Source organism: Gouania willdenowi, chromosome 12 (genome assembly GCF_900634775.1).
Source record: "Gouania willdenowi chromosome 12, fGouWil2.1, whole genome shotgun sequence".
In the NCBI taxonomy this organism is placed as follows: domain Eukaryota; kingdom Metazoa; phylum Chordata; class Actinopteri; order Blenniiformes; family Gobiesocidae; genus Gouania; species Gouania willdenowi.
This window is the reverse complement of record NC_041055.1, coordinates 22,930,600-22,957,880: the sequence shown is the minus strand read 5'-3', so window position 1 is coordinate 22,957,880 and position 27,281 is coordinate 22,930,600. Positions and strand designations below refer to the sequence as shown.

General features: G+C 36.7%; 1 protein-coding gene across 2 annotated transcripts in view; it reads right to left on the bottom strand.

Moving 5' to 3' along the window:
- Nucleotides 1-27,281, bottom strand: part of ccbe1 (collagen and calcium binding EGF domains 1) — a 48,855-nt gene that overhangs the window by 6,948 nt on the left and 14,626 nt on the right. Inside the window, exons 3-9 of one of the 2 annotated variants that reach the window (XM_028462943.1) lie at nucleotides 16,699-16,751; nucleotides 11,930-12,064; nucleotides 10,024-10,161; nucleotides 8,986-9,104; nucleotides 6,132-6,240; nucleotides 4,283-4,422; nucleotides 941-976 (exon numbers count right to left, since the gene is read on the bottom strand). In XM_028462943.1, the coding sequence (XP_028318744.1) occupies nucleotides 941-976; nucleotides 4,283-4,422; nucleotides 6,132-6,240; nucleotides 8,986-9,104; nucleotides 10,024-10,161; nucleotides 11,930-12,064; nucleotides 16,699-16,751 (730 nt within the window). The remainder of the gene's footprint in view (nucleotides 1-940; nucleotides 977-4,282; nucleotides 4,423-6,131; nucleotides 6,241-8,985; nucleotides 9,105-10,023; nucleotides 10,162-11,929; nucleotides 12,065-16,698; nucleotides 16,752-27,281) is intronic. The other variant, XM_028462944.1, reaches the window with a different exon arrangement.

The window sequence follows — 27,281 nt, the reverse complement described above, 5'->3', positions numbered from 1 at the left end:
AACATCTGTCAAACATTTGTCCTCAACCAGGTTTTGCACATTTCTTTGATTCTCACAAAAAACCCTTAAGTGTCCTCTTTAGATTATTGGGCTTAAAGTAGTTTATTAAACTAGATTTTAGTGTAATTTCCTTCATCACAATCTGATTTTATATTTGTGTGCATTTAAGTGAAAATATGGATTTAAAAAATCTGGTAAAATGGCCTAAATAAAATACAACCGAGGCCAGGGTCAGATCTGCATTATACAGATTTAATCTGAACTTGAACTCTTTACTGGAAGCTTCTTCAAATCCTTTGCCTCGAGGCTTTTCCAGGGAGGTCAAATAAACAAGAACATTCCTGCCAAACATCATCACCCGTCAGGGAAATGAAAGCATTCTGTGCAAAACTTAGGAGTTACTCCAGATAACTGTCAGTACCCAGAGGGATGGGGGCTTTCATCCTGATTGTTCATGAGCTACTGAGGTGACCTCTGTCTAAATATCATTATGTCCAGATTTAACAACCCCATGACACTGCAAGTGCACAACTCCTATACTTGAGATTCCACATGCTTCTGTTTCAACTATACTCAAAAAGTGTTACCTAACTCTCTCGATCTGCTTGTAGTAACATGTAATCAAGTAATCCGCTGTTTAGAGGTACACAGTCATTGAGTGCATGAGACATTTCTAACTGCATACCTTGTGTTTTCCACACCCTGTTGTTCTAGAGTTGTTGAGAAACAAGTGATTGAGAAATGTCTTGTAACACAAAGGTTTTCAGGTGATCTGTTAATTTAATGTCAGGCCCTTTTCAAGCCAACTACGGTTTAGTTTAGAATCCAACCAGCTGACACCTGCTGCCTGAGGGGGAATTTGCTGAACATGGAGGTTTAGTGTGTGTCTGTCTTACACTAAAGCTTAATTCATATGCAGTAAGTATATCATATACTGCACCTTCAGGCCATCTTTTCCTCTTGCTCCTGGAGGCCCCTGTCAAATGAGAATACATTTTCAAATCTTACAGATATTGCTTTACACTAAGCATACATTTACCAAAAAACAAACATGTCAATTCACCACTTTACCAAAAAAAAGTGGCCAAGTTGAATACATAATTACAAAATCCTGATCTTCATTAAAAGCAAAATCTCTAGTATTTTGCTTAGGACATTAGGAGTGTGACGATATGTCGATATTTTTTCTCACGATCAATTATTGATTTTTTTAATTATAAGTTAATTAATTAATTTATCTTTTCAAAACCTTTTCTTCTTTTTCACTAAAATGTGCAGGAACGTCTTCACAGACATTTTGTCACTGTTTGTTGAAGGAACCAATATTTTGTTTACTGGAATATTTCACTATAATGGTGTCACTGGTATGAAAGACCCTATTTTTTGTTTACAGAAAGCACTATGGGAGATACTTATTCATTTACATTGGTATGTTGACACTTATTTACAGAAATGTTGCACTAAAATAGTGTCACTGTTCATAGGACACCTTTTCAATTTATTGTCTTTCAGAGATATACAATAAACACTGTATTTTTTCACTTTATCTTTTTTTTTTCTTATGTCATAGATTATCGTTGATTGATTGCTGATCAATGTATCGATAATCGCAGTATCGTCATATCGCGAGAGAATCGTTATTGTGAGCGTTGTATCGCGTATCGTATCGTGAGGTTCCCAACCCTACTAGGGATGCATTGAAATGATCATTTTTGGCCCAAACCGAAAAGGACAAAATGAAGGCCTTTTTTTTTTACGATACACAAACAGATAAATGTTAAATCTGGTGCGGTGTTTACATTGGCACACACCTGGTTGCTTTTTTTAATGTACATTTTGCACTGCATTTCTTTAAAAACTTTATTACTATAGACAACACAAGTGAGCAAAATGGTAGTGATTGCGTCTCCTTGACGACCAGGTTTTCTCTCCTCCTGGCTACTATTCAAGGACTTTTAAAGAAAGTAACCTGACTAAACTTCTAATATTATATATAATCTTTTAATGGAGCTTGCAATTCAAAGTGACTACAGGTACGAGTGATTAGAGGTGCAGATGGTCTGATATATCAACAACTATACTGTGCAAGCTTTTAAAACAAATATGACGAAACACATCACTATGACCACATGCAGCACATTCCTGATTCAACTCTGACACTCAGGCTGAGAGAAGGTTCACACTTGCATACAAGACTGAGCATTGCTCAAAAACACAGCGAGCCAAAGAAAACAACTACAGCTCAAGTGTTGTTTTTTTAATCAACATGTGTCATCCCTTTTTACCTTGCCGAAATGGAGCCAAAAAGACACCACGGGGTAGTATTTGTGGTAGTGTTCTCCAGGGACTCATCTTTTCATTCACTGCTGCTAAACATTGGCAAATAACTTTTACATGTAATAACTCTGTAATATAATCTGGAAGGAACAACCTAGAGCACTACTTCTAGTACTTTTTTGTGGCACAGGCGAGGCCATAAAAAACAACCAGTACTTAAGTACTTACTAAACCAAAAAGACTCAGTAGATTAAACAGTGCATAAACCTTTAAGGAAACATCTGTTTTAGCAGATTTGATTAATATATTTTTAATGAGATAAAATTGTGGAGTATGGAACATAGATCCATTAATTAAACATCATTTCCTGAAAATTCTGTGTACCCTTCGTTCTTTGGTTATTCTGTTTTAAAACCAAATCAAAATAACAACTAAACAGTGTGGTTATTTTGTTTTTAACTGATTTAAAACAAAACAGAAATACAGAAAAACCAAAAACTAGATAAGCAGCATTTTTCTGTTTTTTTTTTTTTTTTTTAAAGTTGTTCTGTTTGTGTGATAATTTGATATTTACGGGGAAAATAGAGCAAGAACAGAAGTCCGCTGCACCTCGTTTCCCTCCCCAGCTCCTGGACCAGGTCTCCTCACACAATAGGAACTGTTTAGGATTCATTTCAGCAGTTTTCTTGGTCCTGCTCATGTTTTCATTCAGTCTGTGGATGTTTTAGCTCGTAAAAAGCTGCTCACGTTTATGTTTTGTTTTCTCGGTGTTATGGTCCAAATAGTATCCAAATAAACTGGTGACTGACTGTCAACTGTGAGGCTGGTGTGATGATGTTCTACCATTTGACACTTTTGCAAAAACCATTACAGCTTTGTTGAGGGCAGGAAACCTGTTAATTTTGCACGTTATAAATACTGCAAACGAGGAGCACCAGTAGATTCATTACACCACCCCTGGTTCCATATATGTGCATGTTTTACCTAACATCCATTTTTTGGTTTTGATTTATTTATGTATTAATAATGTTTCAATTCACCAGTAATGTGACTTTTGCGTTGCTTCTTTTTATGTCTGGACAGGGAGCAAAAGTCCGCCCAGTCACCAGTTTATCTGGGTATCATTTGGACCGTAACACTGCTGGGTAAAGTTGGCAGATATTCACAGATAAGGACTTCCAGCATTAGTAACTAACGAAACGTCATCGACACACATATTACGCCTCTGCCATCAGTGTGAGGTAGACAACATGATACATTTTTTATCAAACGCAGCAGAATAAATGTTTGTCTGTCGGTCGTTCTGTGTGGTGTGATTAAAACATCAAGCTCTCGTCCTAGTTTCCACGTAAATATCCAAATATCACACAAACAGAACCAGATTTAATTTTAAAACGGAAAAACGCTGCTTGTTTGATTTTTCCATTGTCCTGTTTCTGGTTTTAGATTAATAAAACAATAAAAACAACCAATTTTATTCAATTTATTATATCTATTTTATTCTTTATTTTCTAATTTGGTACACGGATTCAAAAAGAAACGAAAAAGATAGACAATACTGTTTGAAAGTTGGTTTTCCTCCCCACCCTAAACACTCCGCTTGTTGACCTTTTCACATTTTGCGCTGAGGGATGTGGAGTCCCGTAAACGGATGTATAAAACTGTTTTTACTTAATTTTTACTGTGATTTTATGTTTGTTTGTTGCCAGACATAGAGGACAGTATTAGCTTGACACCATTTTTGTTCCAGTTTAATCCCAGGATTCCCCATAATATCAGAAATGGCGTAAAAACACTTCGATGCACCAGTCTCGGTAAACATAGTGTTTATGGTGAAGATGAAAACCACCTTTGAAGCGACAATTTTAAGCTTTTTTTCTTTCTTTTTAGAGTAAATGAAGCTTGATTTATTGATCTTTGTTGCACACATTATGATTGTATCTAATAAAAAAAACAGTGGGGGTAGCAGCATTAAAATAAGCTAATATTCATGTGTAAAACTGACCACAGGTCCTCGTGGGCCCCGTTTGATGTGGTGAATATCAGGTGTTGGCCCAACTGGACCCATCAAACCTCTGGGACCAGGTGGGCCAGGAGGGCCCGGTAGTCCCTTTAGTCCCGGGGGCCCCTCTGGTCCGGGATCTCCTGGACAAAGTACGAGTAAAGTTATTTGACAACAATCTAATAAAAGCAGAATATCACCTCAGCGTTTCCGTTTCTTTGCATTGTCAAACGGTTTACAGTGCAGCTACTTCTTTCCTTGTTAAACAATCATATACTGTAAAATATTCCCATCCACACAGACGCATTCCTGAAGTCCACATTATGATTTTCTTTATTTGGGTAATCTCCTGACACTTCCTTTGGTGCCACCTTAAGGTTAACATTTTTGGTTTTGAGCGAAATGTCAAAACAACTGTAGAATTTGGTACAGTTCATGTTCACGCTGTCCTCCTCCTGAACTCACGTAGCTCTATGTGATTCTTTATTTTTTTCCTTTAATGTCATCTGCAGGGCAAATTCTTTAATTGTACAGCAGTTACGAGATAAATGACGTACAGGTACCGATACCAGACTTTAATATTATTCATCTTTGTTTGTTGCAGTTTATGTACACCGTTGTATTTGTAGACTGAACTAGGAAGGCTAATGTAATGAATACACATACATATATACATATATATATATATATATATATATATATATATATATATATTTTGACAGGGACAATGCAATTCAACATAGATCATTTTAATTATTTTTCATCAGTCTTTAGAAAAACAAAAACAGAACACTCAGTTTTCTAATTTTTCAGCCGAAAGGGTGTAGGTTGAAGCAAAAGCTTATAAGGGTACATACTGTACATACTCCATCACAAAAACAAAACTTGGATTGTAAGACATGTGTCTCATAATAAGGTTGTGAAGCTTGAAAGTAGTATTTTTCTCTTGAAAGGAAGCATGCATTTTGGTACAATTATTTTTATTTCAAGTGTATTTAACTAATTTTAAGTCCTAGAATTAACAGTGTTGTAGATTTAAGAATTATATCTACTTGAATTCAGATTTGAAAGACAAAGAGAGACAAAACATGTCTTGAAGTTAGCATACCAGACAAGAGTATTTTTGAGTCACAACTATCCATCATTTTACCATATTGTATACTCATTATTAGCTATACTGTTGTGATTTAAGACATAACCTACTTCATAGTAAGACAAATTAATAACTAGTCTTTCATTAAACCAAAAGGTTAATTAAACAAACTAAGTTTCAACATGAATAGAGGTATTTGTAAAATAAACATTTCCACTGCATACACATGAATGTACATGATAATGTATTTAATATTAATATTATACCATTTCATCTACAACATCAATTTCATCTATTCAATTTAGTGCGGCAATATATACATGAATGATATTCTCTATCACAATATACACCTTTTATTATGTTTATTAGGTATAAATATATTTTATACCATTACATACATATACGTTACATATTAATGCTGTCCTAAGTAAAATTGTTGCTCTTCTTTCTTATACTTACTAATGATATACGTCTTAAAAAGCTTTTTAAACTGGTTTATGTTGGTGCTTTGTTTAATTTCATCCTATAGGCAGTTCCATAATTTAACCCCCATAGCTGATGTGATGCACAGAGTATATAGAGTAGCTAATGCTAGTTACAACTCTGGCCTTTCTCCACTACAGTGAGTGTGACATACAGTCAAAACAATAAAACTTACCCACCCACAATACAATAATCATAAAACATTCATTCACACAGCTATTTACAAATGGGTACAATTTTGGTTTAATCTGTCTGCTAATAAAACAGTACTTTTACCTGGAGGTCCAGGGGAACCAGGGGCCCCTTGCAAGAATATAGGAGAAGTCAGTACTTTCTCATTTGTGATGTGCTCAGGTATGTCAGCATTGTTTGACAGTAAGGCCATCTTTAAAACAAAAAGAGACAGAAGGAGGGGAAACGGGGAAAACAACAGACAAGTTAAATATATTTAACTAAAAATATTCCCTTTTTAAAAAAAATAAAAATTGTGGCGATACTAAAATACAGCATTTGATTCAATTATGTCCATGAGATGATTTTTACACATTTTGACTCCCAAAGGTCTGCACTGTTGGACAGGATGGAACAATTACACACTTGATATTCAACATCCAGTGAAATCAATAGACACTGAGCTTCTCTGCCAGAGATGAAAGGTGATCTCCAATCTACAGCTGAGTTGTACTAATATGGCCAGATGGAGGAGCAGGCGAACCCCCTGCATTATTCAGCATGACCAGCACAATTCCTGATCTGTATGCTGCGTGGCATCCATGGAAAATCTTTGATCTCAGTGCAGCATCACGTGGTGTTGCCAATCCCACAGGGAGGCACGCAGCGGAACATGTCACATGTTTAACCCTGAAAAAGCCTCACACAATGTGTGCACATTTGTGTAGCATTATTTGAGGGGGTTCAAACAATGGACATTGTGTATTTCTTATTATATGCAGGTTTAGGACCTTTGAAACAGGCATTTGAACTCAAATTGGTTTCTCATTTCAAACTCTGACCTTAGAGGTCATACCTTCTTATTCCCTGTTGCGGTATATTCAATGCCCTATATGAGCTGCATATACAGTATGGTCATTTTGGCTTTTTGAATCACATCATGTAGACCTGTGCTTCTGGGCCGCACAGCTGGAAGCAATATATCATGTGACGGAGCGAAGGGTGTTGACAGACTCGTGCACAGATACGTTCAGATGCCAGCAATTACAAACGATAGAAATGTAACTTCATTGCTGGTTTGTATAAACTGCCAACTAATTCACACTTACGTACAGTGAAATCTCACTGCTATGCGTGAAGGAAATCTGTTCAGCCTTACTTTTTATTACTAGAACAAAAAAGTTGTAATTTAACCCGAGAGATCTGTTAGAATGTTTTCCTCAAATGCTGTCAACTTTATAGTCTGTGGAGACAAAGTGAGACGTTTTGGAAATGATAAAGAAAAATAACTTTTCTACTGCTATGTACTGCTGCCAAAGTTCACCATTTTAAAGAGGCATTTGAGGCCTACTTTAACATGCTATAAAAGTTACGGGTACGACACTGTGATGATAGGGTTGAGGAATTAGCTGTTTAGTAACATATTTAGGTTAACCTCAAAGTTAAATCAAGTATTTGACATTGGATGCGTTCCAATACACATCTTGTAACTTTCCGTTATTACTCTGTAATATGTATATGCGTGAATTCACAAAATGCCCTAATGTTCCCGTAATGATTCTTCTTCTTCTTTAATCGCCAATTTACTTGGATTTGTGAGGCCCTTCCCAGGGGTGCAATTTCTTGAAATTGGGCAGGACGGTATAATTTGGTGAAACACTTAACGTGTAGTTTTTTGATGCAATTTCAGGACTTGTGAGCGCCACCTAGAGTTTGTAACTTTTCACTGGTTTGAACTAGCTAAATGGCATTCAGTCGGTATATGCAGTGGACTGTGACTAGCAAAAATGTAATTTGGACCTATAACCGAAATTCAACAGGAAGTCTGCAATTTTGAATTTAGCGGGCCAAATTTCTCACTCTCTCAATTTTTGGCCAAACCACACCGTCTTTAAAAGCAAACTCCTCCTAGAGCGTTCCCAGAAATTTAGGATTTATGTTCTTGACAAGTTGGAGAACCGTTTTTCCTGAAAACGGTGCGTTTTTACTACATTGTCCAGTCCTACAGGGCGTGCTAAATTTTAATCGATTTTAAAACTGGACATCTTTGAATAAACTCATTCAATAAAAACCCAGGCTGGGTCCGAATAGTCCCTTCTATCTCCTTTCCTATCCACTTTTCCACAACACCGTGGATGACATCACGGGGTTAAGGAAAGATGTTAGGAGAGGAGTTAGGAAACGGCCATAATAATCTGATGGCCGCGAAAATTAATGACGCCTGCTGCGGTGAAAAAACTACAAATTTCCAAAAATAAACTAAAAGCACATTTATAATACTTTCCACTGATATAATCTAAAAAAATCATATGGTTTGAATGTAAATCAAAGGAAAAGAGGCTAACAGACTACGAGGAATTACATTGAGAATGGTTGCTCACACACACCTTTTACTCACAAATATGAATTATGTTCAATAAAACATAATGTGGCTAAAAATGTCTCTTGATTTCTTATTCTTGAACCACAGAGTGTCTGTTTTATGTCAGTTATAATCTGATAATATGTCTTATAATTGATCTCCGTTACTTGTCAGCGTTCGGGTGTACGTGTCCCTTTAAATGTCGCCGCAAGGAATTGTGGGTCAGCATAATCTAGTCTCCTTTGGTAAAGGATGCATCAGTGTTTCCTAGGCTAGAGGAAGTAAAAAAGAAGCATTGAGCCTCTTTCTGAGCTTAAAGAGAACTCGGATGCTCTTTACCATGGCCACCACTTAAACACTTCCGGTTGTGAAGGAACAGTGGATAGAAAAGGAGATAGGAGGGACTATTCGGACGCAGCCCCAAAGTAATGCGCAGAACGGGAAACACATTCCGCACGCAATGACATGACAATTCAGGCGACAAGTCTTACTGCCCCCTGGTGGTGACAGAAAAGCATTATTTTAAGTTTGTAATCTAACAACATTTAGGCTCTGGGAGCAAATCTTTCAATCTGTGTGCATTATTTTTGCTTTTACCTTCTGTTTCAGCTGCAGGATGGAAATCTTGATTTGAAGGAAATCGTCACACGTTGCTGAACAAGTTCCAGCATTCATGAAGTTATCGGACTTCCCAAAGAGATTCAGTGCTGGGAGATCAAAAAATCAGAAAGACAAAAGCAGGTAAAGAAAGAAAACACTTGTTTCATTTAAAAAATAAAAAAACCCTAAAAATAAACTACAATTGTACAATCTCAAGAACGGAATGGGCGTACCATGTTTTGATATTGCTTTTTCTGTGTAGTTGGCAACTAAATTTAAAATGCTATAAATTAATATCAAAATGAGGATTTAATTGTGTGATTGAATGACACCAGTCAAACATTTGAATGACATTATTCTTCCATCTCTAATGCTTTCCTTTTTCTGATCTGCATTACATTATTCTGAAACTTTGCACTCTATTAAATGACGATCTTGCTCAAATAATGAAAACAAATACATAAAAACCTCTCAACAGCCCAGCTCCTGTGGTTTTATCTCTCAAGCCTGCAGTAAATGGGCTCTACTTATCTCATGCTCATTTATAACAAATAACTGAAATTATATACAGTATGTTTGCTGTATCTGACCCAATGTTACATAAGCCCCAGGACATAAATCAGGAATATGATCAGACAGCACCGTTTGTCACTCTCTAGCTTTCCCTCAAATGTTATTGTACATAATGGAAGATAATCTCTCGGGAGGAAGCAGCAAATCCGCTGTCTCTCGTCGCCCCATTGGAAAATGAATGTGAGGAATATTCTTTTTTATTGCCTTGACCTTTTTTTTTTATTCTTTTAAAAATGTATTCAATAGTTTAAAGAAAACCACCAACCACAGAGGCCACTGTGAGTCTTAGCCTTTTATGCAGGACATGTCTGATGACTACCAGGTGTCTGTGTTTTCAATGCCACCATCTCCTTTTCTCACGCACACTCCCTTCTAACCATTTGTGCATTCACGTGGTCTTCTGTGCCATCGGCTGTGCCCTTGACTAAAGAGCAAAAACGTCAGTAAACACACTGTGCTCACCTCTCTCTCCCTTGGTGCACGTTTTTCCATCTTCTTCCAGGAAAAAGCCTTTTTCACAGTCACACCTATAGCTCCCTGCAGTGTTGATGCAGATCTGGGAGCACGTTGTCATGTTTCTGTTTGCACATTCATCAATGTCTGTGTGTTGCGACACAAGGGAGGCAGAAATTATGTCAGTTACAATAACCGATTTATACTGGAAGTATCAAAATACATAAATATTGTCTTAATTGTTTTTACCGTCTTATTGTATATATGACCCACAATAATTTAATGGATATATAAGTGCCAGAACAGGACTTTCTGCACTTTTTGCATTTTTCTTTTGCTCCAGCATTATTTCCCCACGTTAACGTGGTTGACATAAGAGCCCAACTGTCACATGGAGATTCTTACTGTGCACAACAAAGTCAGATTTCTCTCAGGTGTGAGGGATTCTGGGGTCTCAGTTACAAAGCCAATGATGCATTTTCCAGACGTGAATCCAATTTAACTGCAAAAAGTGATGTCCAGAAGCTAACCAATACCCAACTGTGTATCGGAGGGGATTGTTCACGATGAAGAGTATGGTAAGTGGTAAATAAAAGTAAGTTGGAAACATAGGTGGATGGAGAGAATAGGAGCTTTAAAAAGTTGTCTTTGCAAATTCACAAAAAGTGTTGATTATACTGTAAGTATGATTCTAATTAGAGGTGTCCCGATCCGATATTGATATCGAATATCGGTCCGATATTAGCCTGAAAACAAATATCGGATTCAAATTTAAGTATTCTCAGATTTTTTTTCTTCTGCCCCAATTCATTTTTTATTTATTTTATTGAATTGTAGAATACTGTAGATATTATGTTGAAGGTTAAAATGTATGTAACCAATTGGTTAATAATAAATGGGTCAGTTTTTCTAATACCTATTGTTGCTGACTATTGTTCTCTGTTTGAGTGACATCACTTGATCAAGCCTTTTTTAACATTCCACACTACAAAATAAATAATGATTATTTTTTATTAAAGAAAAAATAAATAAATATCGGATCAATATCGGTATTGATCCGATGACACCAAGAACTTAATTATTTCTGTTCTTAAATATGTGATTATACATTTTATTTTTAGTCAAAATATTAACTTTTTTTTTTTACCCATTTTGTTACATTTTTGTCGCAAACGGGGGACCCTGAAAATGTTTCATTCTTCAAAGGGGAGTGCAAAAAAAAAGTCTCTTAATTACCTGCACTTATCAGCTGTTGTATTGCTTAAACATTTTTATTCCAAATGTTCTTGTGTTTTGTGCAAAGGAGAACCTTTGAGTTGTTAAAAATAAGGGCAACTTTATTTGTTTAATGCATTTCCACAAAAAAAAGCAAACAAACAAAAATGTGATCAAAGAAATCAAATTAAACAAAATTTTGAAAAACTTCAATAATTGGTTGCACTCTATTGCACAGGTCATACGTTACATAAACGCAACATTCATCAAAACGCTTTAGAAATACAAGTGGAGTATCATAATGTTGACATTGTAAAAAAAACATTTTAAAAAGGGGGAAAAATCTGCTGGAAAGAAAAACGTATTTTATCTATGATCACATAAATGTACTCAGGACTGCCTTTTACCTCTTGTGTTATGATGGCAGAATAAACATTAGAGACTTTTACCCGCCTTTGGTAATTATTTTGTGTGCAGCAATATTTTCTAAGGCCTTCTGCCAGACTTAGTCCTGGATAAAGACCAAATCATTTGTGAGGTTTTGGAAAACCATCTGACGTCCATTGCTGCTGAAATGTTGACGTTTTTCTTTTCTTTGCAGAAAATAAGTCAAGGTGACTATTTTTAACTCCAGGTAATTTTAGCTTTGTTTGATATATAATGCAGATTCCTGTATCCATGAAGAGACTTTTACTCTTACCCAGGCAGTAGGGCTTCTCTCGGTTTCTGTGGCGCTCGCGGTCGTAACGGTAGCCGGCGTAACAAGTGCACACCACTCGGCCAAAGTGGTCAGTGCACTGCTGCTCACACGGGGCTCCAGCACATACGTCATAGTCTTGAGAATGGAAAAGATGGTACATTTTTAATGTTATCGCAACAAATGAAAGAGTGCAAAATCATCAGCTACAGTTTGATGCAGAATTTATTACATGGATGCAAAGTAGTTAAGGGAAGAGTAGATACCAGTAGTTGGTTATTAGAGTCCTATGCCTGGTTAGGCTTAATCACAGACCACTTAAATCTTGAAAAACTAGCAAACTCCATAAAGAACAATACCCCATCATTTAAGAAAACCTTACATTGCCTCCGATTACGATTCCTCTTTATTCCTAAGCTTCCTAAATACTGTATATGAACTGAAATGTGTACACTGATGTATAGAAATCATCACTGTTATATTATTTTACTTCTGTCTTTAAATTAAATTAAACTGGGCTTTAAGCCTTTATTTGTCATGTATATACACATATATATTGAAATGTGTCCTCTGCAATTTAACCCATCCCTGGGGAGCAGGGATATATATATACACATATATATATAGTTTAGCCCATGTAACGCCCTTTTTGTACAGGATGACTTTCATTCCTGTATTTCCTCTGTTCTATCATCAAGCATTTCTCCTTTTTCTTTTTTCAGGAACATGTCTCTATATATTTGCAGCATGTACTTTAAGATACAAATCATCTTTATTGTCCCATTTGTTAAGTTATTTTGTAAAATGCCCGTATTCACAAAGCATCCTAAAGGCAGACATACACTGTAATTTTTGGCGCATTTTGAGCCGATATTCAACTCGTGTCTATTTTTGGGATGTGCGAGTCTTTGCTATATCGTGTGTCGTGCATCGTGTAGTATACATGGGGTCACGAGAAGCGTGTAACACCTCATGACCAGCTCCCAATCAGCAATCGTATGGTCGTAAGGAAATCAACCATGTTTGAAATCCAGTCGCTCCTCGTGAAGGTATCTCACTGTTGAAGCAGTGCCACGGACCGGCTTACCTTAAACTCTCACACTGCACATGCGCAAACATCGTAGGACCGCTGTAGAATTGACGGACCGTACTGCCCACGTCTGTCCAGCCAGCTTTTGGTCCATCACATCGCCTTCTTTTTTAAAGCTCTTTTTGCTGAGATTTGCGAGTGTCTCTCCACTTCCGGGTTCTTCTTCTTCGTCTGTTTTAATGGCGACGCTTCAGAGTTCTTCTTCTTCTTCTAATTTGTACGTTGCATTTCCGGAAACAAGACCCCGACGTGTCATGTATGGACGTACAGTGTCAGAGTGTCGGTCCGTACAGTGTGAGAACATGAATCTTGAGTTGCGCACATTCAGGCTCTGCAATTGAGTCGCACAGTTTGAGCTGGAGCTGAGTACAATGATTCAAAAAAAAAAATCACAGTGTATCCCAGCCATAAGGCTATAAGTAGCTCTTAGTGACAACAATCTAAGAAAAAAATTAATATTTTCGTTAATTCCCAAAGCATCTTAGGCCCTAAGAGAGCTCCTAAGATGAAAAGCTGGGAGTGAGGAGGACTTTAAAGAAGCCTAAGAGTGTCTTAAACAGACAAACACAAAGAACGGAGAGATATTATCTGTATGTTTAACAACAGTGATTTAATAACACGCTATGTGCAGGAATATTGTTTGTGGTTGACTTTATCAGGGATGCGTGTACTTTTCCCACACAGCGTCACGTAATAGCAGAGATATCAGTCAGACCATTACAGTGCTTTCACAGCCATGTGTTGTTGTGCGACCTCTGCATAACTGCACCATCACAAGACAAGGCATTTATATGAACAGAAAGCTGGTGATCCACCCCCTAAACAGTTCAGTAAATGAGCATATACAATTCCAAAACATTCATACAATTATTAATATCAAAGTAAGCTATGCCAGCAGCCATGGTACAACTACAGCATTCACCTGTTTGAAAAGAACTTTGCTTGTGGGCTGTTATCTCAGCTCTGGTTTTAGATTTAAGCACTTACAGCACCTCTCATACTCACCACTGTGAGCACATGGAGAGGGAACGACGCATTGATTTGCTGGGCAATGAGTTCCCAGGTCTGTCTCTTCGTTTGTGTCGTGATCCCAGGACTCAGTTTCCCTCTTAATACTCTTATTTTGCTTTTTAAAAGAGCGTCAGCAATCACAGTGATCACTGACACCTGTGTCTGCATCCACCATTAATATCGAAATACATAAAGCGGTAGAATTACCAGCGTGGATAGTTAACAATAATTAAAGCGATATAATTGGCCTGTGAACGAGGTTTTAATATTTTTAAGCTGTGTACAAATGAATTTATTTTTGCTGAATGAAATTTATTTCACAATTACACATTTCTTAAAGGTCCCATGTCATGCTATTTTTCACCCATCTCCATTTGTTCTACGAACCCCAAAAACATAATATTTGAGGTTTATTTTCCCAAACTCGCCTGTTTTCCAGAGTTTTAGCGCCTGAAAAGTCACTTTCTGAGCAACTCTACACAAACAGGCTGATTTGCGGCCTACTTATGCATATTCATGAGTGGGAGTGTCTATACACCGGACACTGACTTCCTCCTCCCCGCACAATGACGTAGGGCCAGAGGATGGCCCGCCCTCTTCCCACCCACTCCATAGCTGAGCTCATGCTGCTTCATAAACACAGACAGAGCATGGGGGCGGGGAGTTCACCGGTACATACATAGACTGTAGAAAATACATACATAGCACTGAGCGAAGGACACTGAAATGCTCACCTTACGTGGGCGTGTCTGTTTACATGTCAATCACGGCAGAGAGCTTCCTGGAGGCGCGGCTTCTCCAGCTCAGTGCCGCGTCAAATTCGTCATCAAAGTAGGAACGCGTCATCAAATTAGAGCGAGGTGTTTGGGCTCACCCTGCAGTAAGAAAGGAGCAAATCACCCTCTAACTAATGATTGAGGGAATCAATGAAAAAACACTTTGGGCATGTGTATGAAGCCCATATAGCACTTTATGCTGTTTAAAGCACAGAAAAGTTTATTTAGCTTAACATGGGCCCATTAATGCAGTCCAAGTATGATTAGTAGTAATCTGGCAACAGCCAGATTGATGTGTAGACCCTCCCTTTAACTCGAGTTCTCCATATCGATCTGGGTCTGTGTCTGGCAAATCCTTTTAGAACCAGGGAGGGACATTAACAAAATGCTTGAAGCTGATTGGGCAAAGCGTCTGTCCGCCACGATTTGTTTTAGCCAATCACACGGTAACAAATAATGTCGTCGTCATCGCCGGTCGCTGTTGCTCTTTCAAAAAGGAAATGGATTTTTCTAAAACTGAGTTTATAGCAGCGTCCACACGTTCATCCTCCTGCGTCGACGTCTTTCTATTTTGACGCGGAGCTATGCTAATAGCGGTAGCCCAGCTAGTTCCTCTCATGCACCAGTTTTGCTGCTTCGCCACTTCTGCCTTCGTCACACCCAGATATCCCACTCTAAACCACAACACTGCCTCGTGATTGGTTCGAACCGTTTCAGTTCGGTTTTGAAAGACAAAGGCGGGAATAGCACAAGATGGATTCTGGTGTTTGTGAACACCAGGAGGCAAGGTTAGATCAGTAGAGCTGTGTAAAAAAATCAATCTTGAATCGATTTCATTGACATTTTTCAAAATTGACTCATAGGTGCTAAAATCTTTTTTTTTTTTTACACTAACCACAGTAGTCCCGAGCTATAGTCTTGCGTTAGCAACGTCGACTACTGCGCCTGTGCAACGTGACAGTGCATTTAGTACAAATATAGCAGATGGCGGGTGCAGTCGGAGCTCTGCTGGGTAAGACACCCCAACTTAAGCCAGAAGTTTGGAACCATCTTATTAATATCCAAGTAAAATGTAAAAGACTAATCAATCAATACTGAATCGAAATCGAATAGAGATTAATTGATTCAAAACCTTATTAATCTAGGAGTTTTTAGGCTAAGTTAGGAGCTCTCTGAGAGGACTCTGAGGAGCTTTGTGATTACAGGCACTAGAATCCTCTGCTATTAGCTCATTATACGATATATATATATATATATATATATAATGTACAGTGGATTTATATGCATGTTTTTCTGGATAATTCATTTGTCAATTAATATCACCTATATATTTAGCACAAGTGCAATTATATTTTATTTTGTTGAAAAGGTAATACCCAGAGTACGTATGTAAGCATGTCTAGAAATGAAAGTAAATAAAAGTTGTTTTTTCCCTTTCCAAGAATATTGTATCATCATCGCAAGTCTATTATCCTCTATTGTATCATGTCATCAACTCAGTGTATTGTCCTACCTCTATAATATTTGTCTGTAAATACTTAAAAGTCAAAGACCTAAAATAAATAATAATGCAACTCAAAAACAGAGCTTTTTTATGTTACAATTTATTCACTATTGATGTGGTAAGCTATATGCATAAAAAAATAAATAAATAAATAAATAAATTGAATCATGCAGCACATAAATCTCCCAGAATACATCCCAAATTAATAATGCTTTTTTCAGAAAAGGAATTATGAACATGTTTGACCTGTACTGATCACGCTTACAAAATGTTGGCCCTAAGACAACATATATTTTAAAGACGAAACCTCTTTTGGGACACAGAAAATCAGAGAAGCTATAAATCACTAACGCAAAAAAAAAAAAAGAAGAGATTTCAACAGTTTTCTTACCTTCAGGGATGCACTGGCCCAATACAAACTTGAAACCCTTGCAACACTTCTTCCTGTGAACCATATAGAAGACAAAAATGTATGCACTTTTACATGAGCAATCTATATAATAAATCATTTAGTCATGATTCAAAGCCAATACATACTGAAGAAGGCCCAGTTTATAGTGGAGTAATATACTCATCCAGTTAGGAAGTTTGATATATAGACTCAAGTTAAGCTTCAAACAATAATAATAAGATTCCGACTGGAGAAGGAAAATATACAGAAAGCTGCTCCTCATGGAGAACATGCTGAATGTATTCATGCAACTCAAGCTGAGAGGAGCTAAACTCCAACTACATAACCATTCGTCAAAACAATCTTAAGTCATTTCAGTCCGAAATGCAAAGACGTGCGTGAAAAAAAAAAAAAAAATCCCAACAGTGAAAATGTAAAGTATGCAACTGCTGATTGATTTCTACACTTCTTCTCTTTCACAACCTTTTACAAATTAGTGGTCATTACATTAAAGCTGAAACCTCAACAGCCTGGATGTTATAACGATTTTCCTGTTATTTCCAACTCCATTGATAAATCAAATGATTAGTATGAAAGGCGACATACATCACAGAAATAAATGTCCCAGTAAAACAACGTAAATCATCGACTCTGCATGAGTGAAACCTCGTGGGATCTCTGTTTGACAGTGCAGTATTTATTTAGTCGTTTTGATGAGTGCAGGAAACCCAGTGCTTGCTTCATTACACTTCGGAATATTGCACAATTAAGGCTCCCACTGTAGGTTATTAACCCTCTACCATAGTCATGTTGTCTTCATGTCTTTGCTGATGCTAATCGTGGCAGCACCTGCACGTGGGGCTTTCATAGAGGAACTACAATTAGTGCTTAAGAACTGTGCTGATGCTAAAAATAAACTGCTGTGTGATTGGCAAGTTTTTTTATGTATTTTCAGTAGCTGTACACTGTAAAGAAGTGATTAGGTGTTAGTGTTAAAGGGATCTTCTACTGCTTTTACAAATGTGGCCTAAAATCTATGAAATGGACTTATTAGACCGTGGGTCAGTGGTAGAGTAGGTCGTCCAATAACTGAAGAGTTGGGGGTTCGACTCCCGCTCTAGCCAAGTCATTGTCGTTGTGTCCTTGGGCAAGGCACTTTACCCACATTGCCTAGTATGAATGTAGTGTGTGAGTGGTGGTGGTCAGAAGAGCCGATGGCGCACTAGGGCAGCCTTGCTTAGGTCAGTCTGAAGCAAGGACCCTGTGGCTATAATAGTAGCTTACCACCACTAAGTGTGGAGTGAAAGAAAGCGCTTTGAGTCAGCAAAAAAAAAGGCACTATATGAATCCAAACAGATTATTATTATATCTATCACTTTATTTGTTTTATTAACTTTTAAAAATGGGACTACCTCACTGTTCTAAAACCTGTAATCCGCCATCTTGAAAAAATATTGAGATATGAGTTTTGGTCCATATTGCCCAGCCCTATTGTAAACATCCCATTGTTTTCTACTGGAGTGAAGCATTCAGCCTGCTTTTTAGATAATTTAGCAGCTTTTTTTCGGTAAAAATGCCAATTTGTGTTGCTCTAAATAATCGGGAAAAATTAAAGATGTCGCTGTAACCCTCTTTGGTTTACCGAAAGAGGATAAAAATGATTGTGACCCAAAAAATAATCTCTGACCGCAGAGGGCGACAGTTCCAACTCCGCGGTTTGATAGTAGACAATGAAGCAGAGAAGAAGAGCTCTCCTAAGGGATCTTTAAAATCCCTTAAACAGTGCGCAGTTGACGCTCTGTCGGCTGAAGTTAGTGTGAAATCACAGACCCTCACTCAGGTGTAACTCTGCCCTCTTTTCATATTCTCCCTTTAATAAAGTGTTTCTTACCCTTCCTTAAGGAGGGCTGGTGATGGTCACAATTATGCAATAAAATAAATTCATTTATTCAATTGCAAAAATAAAACATGCATTGCTGTCGCGAAAAGGTTGCAATATGTATAGTGTTGACCTTTGACAATATGTGCAGACAAGGTAAAAATGAAAAAAGAAAACACTAATAAAAGGTAAAAGGTTTAATGGTTTGGATATTAACAGGTTAAACTTACTAATAAGCATTAAAGGCGTAAATCTTCTTTTAGGGTCAACACGAGTCGATATGTGATATTGATTCTAAAAAACCAGTACCGAATTCAAACAGCAAAGATAGCTCAATGTCTGCTTATAGATATTATGTTGTTTATTGTTATTATATGCAGCAGCAACATTTGCAATCAGAGATTAGTTACCTAATCATATTCAGGAATTAAATCCAAATACCACTGTAGCCTCTGCATATTTTAGAACTGCTCGACATCCGAGTATGATGTTTGCTTACACAATGTATGGAAATCAGTACACAAATGTAAAACATGTGTGGATTTTATTCATATTCATGAGTTGGAAAGATCTCCCCAAAGACCTCATGACACTTTTTCTTTTTTTTTTACAAGAATATCAATGAGCTGAATCTGTAAAACCACGTGTCTCTACACATAACGTCAACCTGATGCGATTGATATTTGATTTCAGACACGTCTGGCTTGTTCAAAGTGATCAGGACATCAGATGCTCCGTTTAGCCACCTGTGCAGGTTCTCACCTTGAGATTACCTAATTTAGCCAGTGATGTGTATCATTTTACAAGGGCCTCTTGAAATGTAGACTCATACCAGTCTGAGCTCAGTTGCCCGGGGTGAACTACAAGCACTTTAATTACCTTATAAACAGAAGCTCAGATGGTGGAGCGCCTTTGTCTTTGTCTTGTAATGAAACATGGTAATTCACGCTGACACGAGAGGCTAACACAGAGAAACAACACAAACCTATGGTGAAAAGTGCACCAGATCAGTGGTTCTCGAACTTTTTCTGGCTCAAGTACCCCCTTTCTCTTATTTCTGAATCCAAGTACCCCCTTTGCCGACATTTTGCTTAGAAAACTATTTAAAAACAACTATCGAGCATAATGACGGAACGAACAAGTGATAAAACACATTTTGTAAATAAGTGGATAGAAACACTATTTAGTTCAGTGGTTTCCAACCTTTTTTGGGTCGTGACCCCATTTTTACATCAATAATTTCTGGCGACCCCGAAAACATTTTTTTTTCTAGAAATTCTCTCTCTCTCTCTCTCTCTCTCTCTCTCTCTCTCTCTCTCTCTCTCTCTCTCTCTCTCTCTCTCTCTCTCTCTCTCTCTCTCTCTCTCTCTCATGCACAATGACACTGGTTGACCTCCTTCTCCTGTCCAACTCTAGTTGTTTACATTTATTTTGAAAGAATGAAATGATTTCCCTCACACAAACATACAACTGAGAGACAACACTGTCTCCTCAGTGGAGGCTTATTTATTTTGCACCGCAGCCAGTGATACACAACCCATTTCAGTTCAGTGCAGAGAAACAACAGGAAGTAACAAATAGATAAATAAAACAACCATCACTTCCACCGGCCTGAATGGTTCAAACATTCAATGGCAACAAGGATTTAATCAAGTTTATTCTACCTCTTTAAGTCCCACCATCAGGATTTGGGTCAATTACATTTTAAAATTACAATTACTTCAATCTACAATTTTCCATGTTCAATTAAAATGCAATTACGAACAGTTTACAGTGCAGTAGACCTCTCGATTTAAAAAATAGTAAAATGATCTTCAAGAGAACCATGAGGTAAACTTGATATTTAACACATTTTAATAATTGTTAACTACATATATGTAATTCATAGAACTGTACCTGTAGAACCTGTAACAGGGTTCCTCAGTTTTGTGTTTAATTACAATGTAAATGAAATAGAAAATATTCATTAGAATGAAAAAGTCAATTATCTGAACTCAATTACAATAGCAACATATTTTTACAATTACAATCACTCCATAATTGTAATTAATTAACAATTACACAATTAAATATATCATTGACTCCAACCCTGCTCACCCTGATACCAGCGTTTTAAAAAGCCTAAATGCATTCTGTGAGCCAAATACTAACAAAGGTTATAGCGTTAAATATTCAAATGTAGGCGCTGAGGAACCACAAAGCAATTTTCATAATCCATTAAAAATCCCTGCAAAATGTTGTATATTGCTTTCAGAATTTCTTCCACACTTTTAAAAAGAGACTATTCCAGAAATATGTCAAGGACACAGCAGTGAAGCTGTCACATGCATACATTCATACATACATAAATTAGCATACTAATGAGATAATTAATCATCGCAAAAGGAGCTGCTAATTAGCTCATCAATAGTCACAGATGTAATCAGTTAATTTGACAGTAAAAACAAAAAACAAAAAAACAGATATTCTACAGTGATGTTCTGATGACAATATCTCGATACGGTGATATGTCGCAATATTTTTTTGCATGATCGATTATAGATATGCTCACGCTAAGTATCTAAATTTTTAAATGTTTTTTTTAAATTTAAGATTTATTTTATCATTTTCAAAATTTGCAGCTTTTTCACTAAAATGTGCAGAAATTTGGTCACTGTTTGTTGAAAGAACCAATATATTGTTTACTGGAATATTGCACTATAATGGTGTCACTGCTAAGAAAGGCCCTATTTTTTGTTTACACAAAGCACTATTGGATATACTTATTTATTTACATTGGTGTGTTGATGCTAATTTACAGAAATATTGCATTAAAATAGTGTCACTGTTCATAGGACACTTTCTCAATTTATTGTCTTTCAGAGATATAAGATAAAAATTGTATTTTTTCAATATTTTTTTTTTTTTTCTTATGTCATAGATTATCGTAGATTGATTTCTGACAAATATGTCGATAATCACAGTATTGTCATATCGTTACTGTGAGCTTAAATTTGTATGGTACCTAAAAGTTCCCACCCCTAATGTTCTTAAACTCTACAACATGCTACTGTAATTCAGTGCAGGATACGATAAAGTTGTTTTGTATAACTATACCTTTAGATTTTGTGTTTCAATCCCTGTCCAATTGTTGGGTTTAATTGTTTAGAACAAGTGCAGTTTTTTTTTTTTGCAGGCACTCCCATAATTTCCTCCCATATTGACAAATTAAGATTACCTTTAAATCATTCCATGAGGTCAGGATTACTTTACACACTCCAGAGAAATCTTGGTTTACTTTGAGTGATTCCAAATGCTTTTTCTATGTGGCAATGTTGTGTGTTCTCATTAAGTAAATAAGAAACGTTTGTTCTGCTCATTTAAAACATTCCTCTTTGGCTGATGACTCAATACTATCACAGTAAAAATGAAAGAAAGGGAAATTAACAGGGAACCAAAGAATTCTACAGTCTGATTGAAATAAATCTCTAACCCGTGAATATGTTGTTACGACACTCTTTGGCTTACACTTGGATCAGTTTTATCGTAAGATAGAAAGGTAGATAAAATGATAGCAAATACAGAATGACAGTTACCGCTGCTGCGTCCAAAACATAATCTCAAGAGGGAAAGTTATTTTATAGGAACACAAAAACTAGAGTAAAGAGTTCATCAAATGTTTGCCAAGATACTATGTTTCTACGAGTTCCAGGACTAAGGAAACGAATCACTCTCTACAAGGTCATTTTCTGGACAAAAAGGCTATTTGCTGAAAATAAGAGTGTATGTGGCAAACCGCACTCATTTCTAACGTTCAAACATGCAAACATTCTTCTGTCATATTAACTCAGCCTTGAAGCAGTATCATATTATAGGTCGTGGTTAAGATGTAATTTTAAATAAATGAAAGTTGGGCGATGTCACGAGATACGAAACAGCGGAAAAGTTTTTCCATAATCTGGTTTCAATCTGTTAGATTACAGTTGTATCAAAATCAAACTACAAATCTCCATCAATGTGTGTGAGTTAAGAAATTATAGAAATAGTTATAGAGTCTAAATTTATCATTAGTCCACAACCTAAAATTTCAATGAATCTTTTCACTAAAAATTTACATTTGTCTGTTTTCTGTGTTTGTTGTTGTCTTGCTTATTATTATTATTGCATTTTGTGCATTTCTGTTGTCCTTTTGCGTATTTTTCCTGTAAAATGTATGTTTTTTTGGCGTCATATTGTGTATTTATGTTGTCAGTTTGTTGATTTTTGTAGAAGTTTTGTGCATTTTGGAGTACTTGTTTGTTAGTACTGTGGGTTTGGAGAGTCATTTTTTGCATTTTTCTTGTCATATTGCGTACTTTCGTTGTCATTTTCTGTAATTTTGTTTATAGTTGGAGTCATTTTGTGTATTTTTGTCGTTTTGTGTTATTTGGAGTCATTTTGTGTATTACTGTCGTAAGTTTGTTCATTTTTGTGTGTTTTTGGAGTATTTTCTGTGTTTTTCTTGTCTTTTACTGTACTTTTTTCTGCAATGACATAATTCTTAGCATTTTTTTATGTATTCTTGCTTTTATTTTGTGTAATTTTCTGTCATTTTGTACGTTTACTTTGGGGGCCGCATAAAATTAGACGGCGGGCCGCATGTAGACCCTGGGCTGCCAGTTGCCCATGTCTGCGCTAAAGACTCAGATAGATATTCTGGTTTTTGAATGAGATTCAATTCATTTCTGGCACTTTTTCAAATACAAAAAGCTCCAAATCAAGCTACCACGTCACATCATAAAACTGTTCTTGATAGCATACAAAAAAAAAAAATCTAGAGCCTACTTCTACATCCACATACTAAATCCAAAACACAGGCGTAATCTATTTAAATAGTTTAACAGCGCTGCACTCCCACTATTTTTTTCAGTGCATTTTCCTCACTGCCAGCAACACTTTAGTAATCACTTACTGTACTTAAATGTGCTCAACATTACCTCACTTCAATACGTGGCCCAATACTGCCAAAGGTTTGTGCATTATAACAGACATTAAACACAAAATCATTTTAAATGTCTGAAAAAAGCCAGGGAAGGAATCATCGTGAAAAGGTGTGAAAACAGCAAAAAAGAACAGATGATATTCAAGAGAAAAGGCTATAGGAAGAATATGAGCAGGTCTTTCACATTAATAATACCCTCTTTTCTTCCAAGTTTAGTTCACTTCTAAGAACTAATGGTGCTTTATTTTTTAATCTCTAACACGGTACATTAACATAACCTATTGGTGAGTGACTGGTTGAACTCTGCGCTCGAAGCCCGTGACAGACAACCTGTGGGGCCTCACCCTGGGTTAAGGCCCCTTTCGTTTAAAACAAAAAAAAAAGGTTTAAGCTTTCGACAATCCACCATTTAATGTCACTAATTTCAAACACAACATTTCTATTCTGTCTCTGATGTTTTCCTTTACTCTCTTGTGAATCTATGGCAACACAACAAGATTAATGTGGAAAAAATGTGCTGTGTCGAGTGTTGAAATGCAAGGTGTGACTGCTTTGCCATTGTGTAACATCACTTTAACACAATCAGTAATACACAATGAGTTGAGCTTCTGCACATATGGTCAACAGTATCTGCACATACATATATAATACCCTTCCCTGCTGCGTAATCCAACAAAACACAACTGCAGCAAAGCACTAAGCTTTCCTCAGCAGTAACAGATGCAGGCCAAGTGCCGTTACGAGGCAGTGTTCACACCTCACACTAATCAGATTTGACTCGAATCACACCTTTTTTTTTTAATAAGTAAAAAAGTAAGCCTTGCCTTGCTGAAATCTATCGACTTTCAGGTGAAAAAACAGAGACGCGTGCAGGTTCTGCTTGATATCTCCAACAGTGACACCTCAGGAAATTGTGCAGAGCATGTCTGTCTGTGGTTTGTTCCAGTAAACCATCAGCAGCACGTCCATGTGTTTCCAGGCAAAGCTAGTGAACATTGGCAACATATTATTCCCTTTCAAACGCTGAGATTTACTGTAAAGGTAAAGCTCTCCTTCAGGGAAACTATTAAGGATCCGATCATTAGCTTTTGTCAGTAATTTCATCCGCTTTCATGGATACAGTAACTAATTACTTTAACGTTGTTGGAGGAAAAGACTGAAAACACTTGCCTATAAACAATTAAAAAAAATAAACTTTCGCTAAACCAACCCCTAAGGAATAGAACCCCTGAAATTTGAACTAAAATCAACATTAGTTAATGACAGATTATTTATTTTTAAAAGTGAAACTCTACTGATGTAAAAAGCAGATTATCTAGTGGCAGTTGAGGCAAATGGAACATGGACATTTCACCTCTCATCCAAGAGGCTCCTTAGGTTTAAAAAGCAGATGTTCATTTATGCAGTGTGTTGAAATATAAACACAAACAGCTCTAAATTGGAAGAAGAGCCCCTCAGTCACTTCATTTTAATCAGTTGATTCAGGCTTCATGAAAATGGAGCTTCACATCAGCACCAGAGTGAAAAATCAATACGGGTCATTTCGTGAATAACTGGCTTACGGGAATCAAATTTGAGAGGAACAAATAAAGTGGTAGAAAAGTATGATACTCATTTCTACAGTGTCAGCGATGTTCTCATTGAATCTGAAAGCTACAAGACTGCAAAAAAAAAAGCATATGCTAGCATTTAAAGGTCCAATGTCATGCTATTTTTCACCCATCTCCATTTGTTCAAAGAACCCCAAAAAAATAATATTTGAGGTTTATTTTCCCAAACTCGCCTGTTTTCCAGAGTTTTAGCCTCTGAAAAGTCACTTTCTGAGAAACTCTACACAAACAGGCTGATTTGTGGCCTGCTTATGCATATTCATGACTTCCTCCTCCTCGCACGGTGACGTAGGGCCAGAGGACGGCCCGCCCTCCTCCCACCCACTCCGTAGCCGAGCTCATGCTCAATGTGCGCATTCGTGGGCGTGTCTGTCTACATGTCAATCACGGCAGAGAGCTTCCTGGAGGCGCGGCTTCTCCAGCTCAGTGTCGCGTAAAATTTGTCATCAAAGTGGGAACGTGTCGTCAAATTGGAGCGAGGTGTTTGAGCTCGGCCTGCAGTAAGAAAGGAGCAAATCGCCCTCTAACTAACGATTGAGGGAATCAATGGAAAAACACGTTGGGCATGTGTATGAAGCTCAAATAGCACTTTATGATGTTTAAAGAACATTAACATTTAAAAATGTAAATTAAACCATGCCTAAGAGAGAGGAAGATAATAAGAGTTGGTAAACCAAAATAAGGAGTGTGGCAAAAAATACAACCATCACTTTGTTGCAGTCGGGTACCATTTGCTACAGATGGGACGATATATCGCGTGACGTATCGTTGAGAGAAGGAGTGGTATTGTGAGTGGGGGGATCAAATTAAAAAAATACAAAAAATCCACAAGATCAACGACACACCAGATGTCCAGAGTTAAAGACATCAAAAAGCATGGTTATTGTTCAAACAGCAATTTTTTCCTTTCAAAAAATATTATGTATCTAGGGTTGTCAAAAGAACTGATATTCCAAAAAGTCTCGACACCAAAACGTTGTATCCGGATACAATCCTCATTTGAAGTTAATAAAAATAAAAAAGTTCTAGAAAATTTTGGGGTCATTTTTTTTTTTTTACCCCCTTGTTATTGAAAATGATGTTGAGTATCAAATATTTTCAAGTGTCGGCATCAAGTTAAAAATTTTGTATCATGACAGGCCTAATTGTACCTCACAAGCCCATTATCATCTATCGTATCGTATCATGAACTCAGTGTATCGTTCCAACTCTACTACTGTAATTGCACTGCAGGTATAGGGACCTAATGTCTAATATTTTTTTATCATTTTTTTTTTAATCAATTTAACTGCTGACATTCTAAAGCTAAGTCATTTCAGTAATATTTGCTCAAACCAAAATGGCGAATAAAGTTTGATGAAGTAGCTTTAGTTGAAAAGCACTATAATAATAAATGCCAAAGGGACAGCGACCACTTTATTTAGTTTGCAGATAATGCTGTTTTACTGTTTCTCCTAAGCAGTCGTTTTATCGTTGGGATGTCATGAATTCAACTATTGGAGCAGCACAAACCATTGACTACTGAGTCTTTATCAAAATGTTTTGATTTATTGCTCAAATCTCATGTTTGCAGTCATCGCTTTTTGACTTTGAAGCAATAGTTCTCAACTATTCTTCATTCTTCTATCTCAGGAAGACCATTGGAAAAAAAAAAAAAAAAAAAACAAAGCAGAAATTCCTCTTTTGTTTACACGACCCTTGAAAACACCTAAAATATTGTGAAATCTAGTTTTTTTTTTTTTTCTTTTGTTGAAAACTTAAAAAAGTGATGGTATTTGTAGGGAGGAGTGAGCTGCTTGGAATATGCTCTCTGACAAACATCATTATGTAGTAATAGTGCCTAATAATAGGCAGGTTGTGTAGAGTTTAAATAATTCAAGATTCAGCTAACATAATGTCATGTAGAGCAGTGTTTCCCCAATCCCTCTTTGTCACTCTAATTTAATAACCTTTCTTGTTTTTATTTAGCTTGAAAATGTGAACCTGTACGTTTAACGAACACTAAATATCAATTTTGTGCATTACAATTATTGTATATCAGAGAATATATTGACCTTAATTTTTAATAATGTGCATAACATCCATCCATCCATCTCCAAACCCACTTGCTCCTGTTTTACAGGGTCGAGGGGGT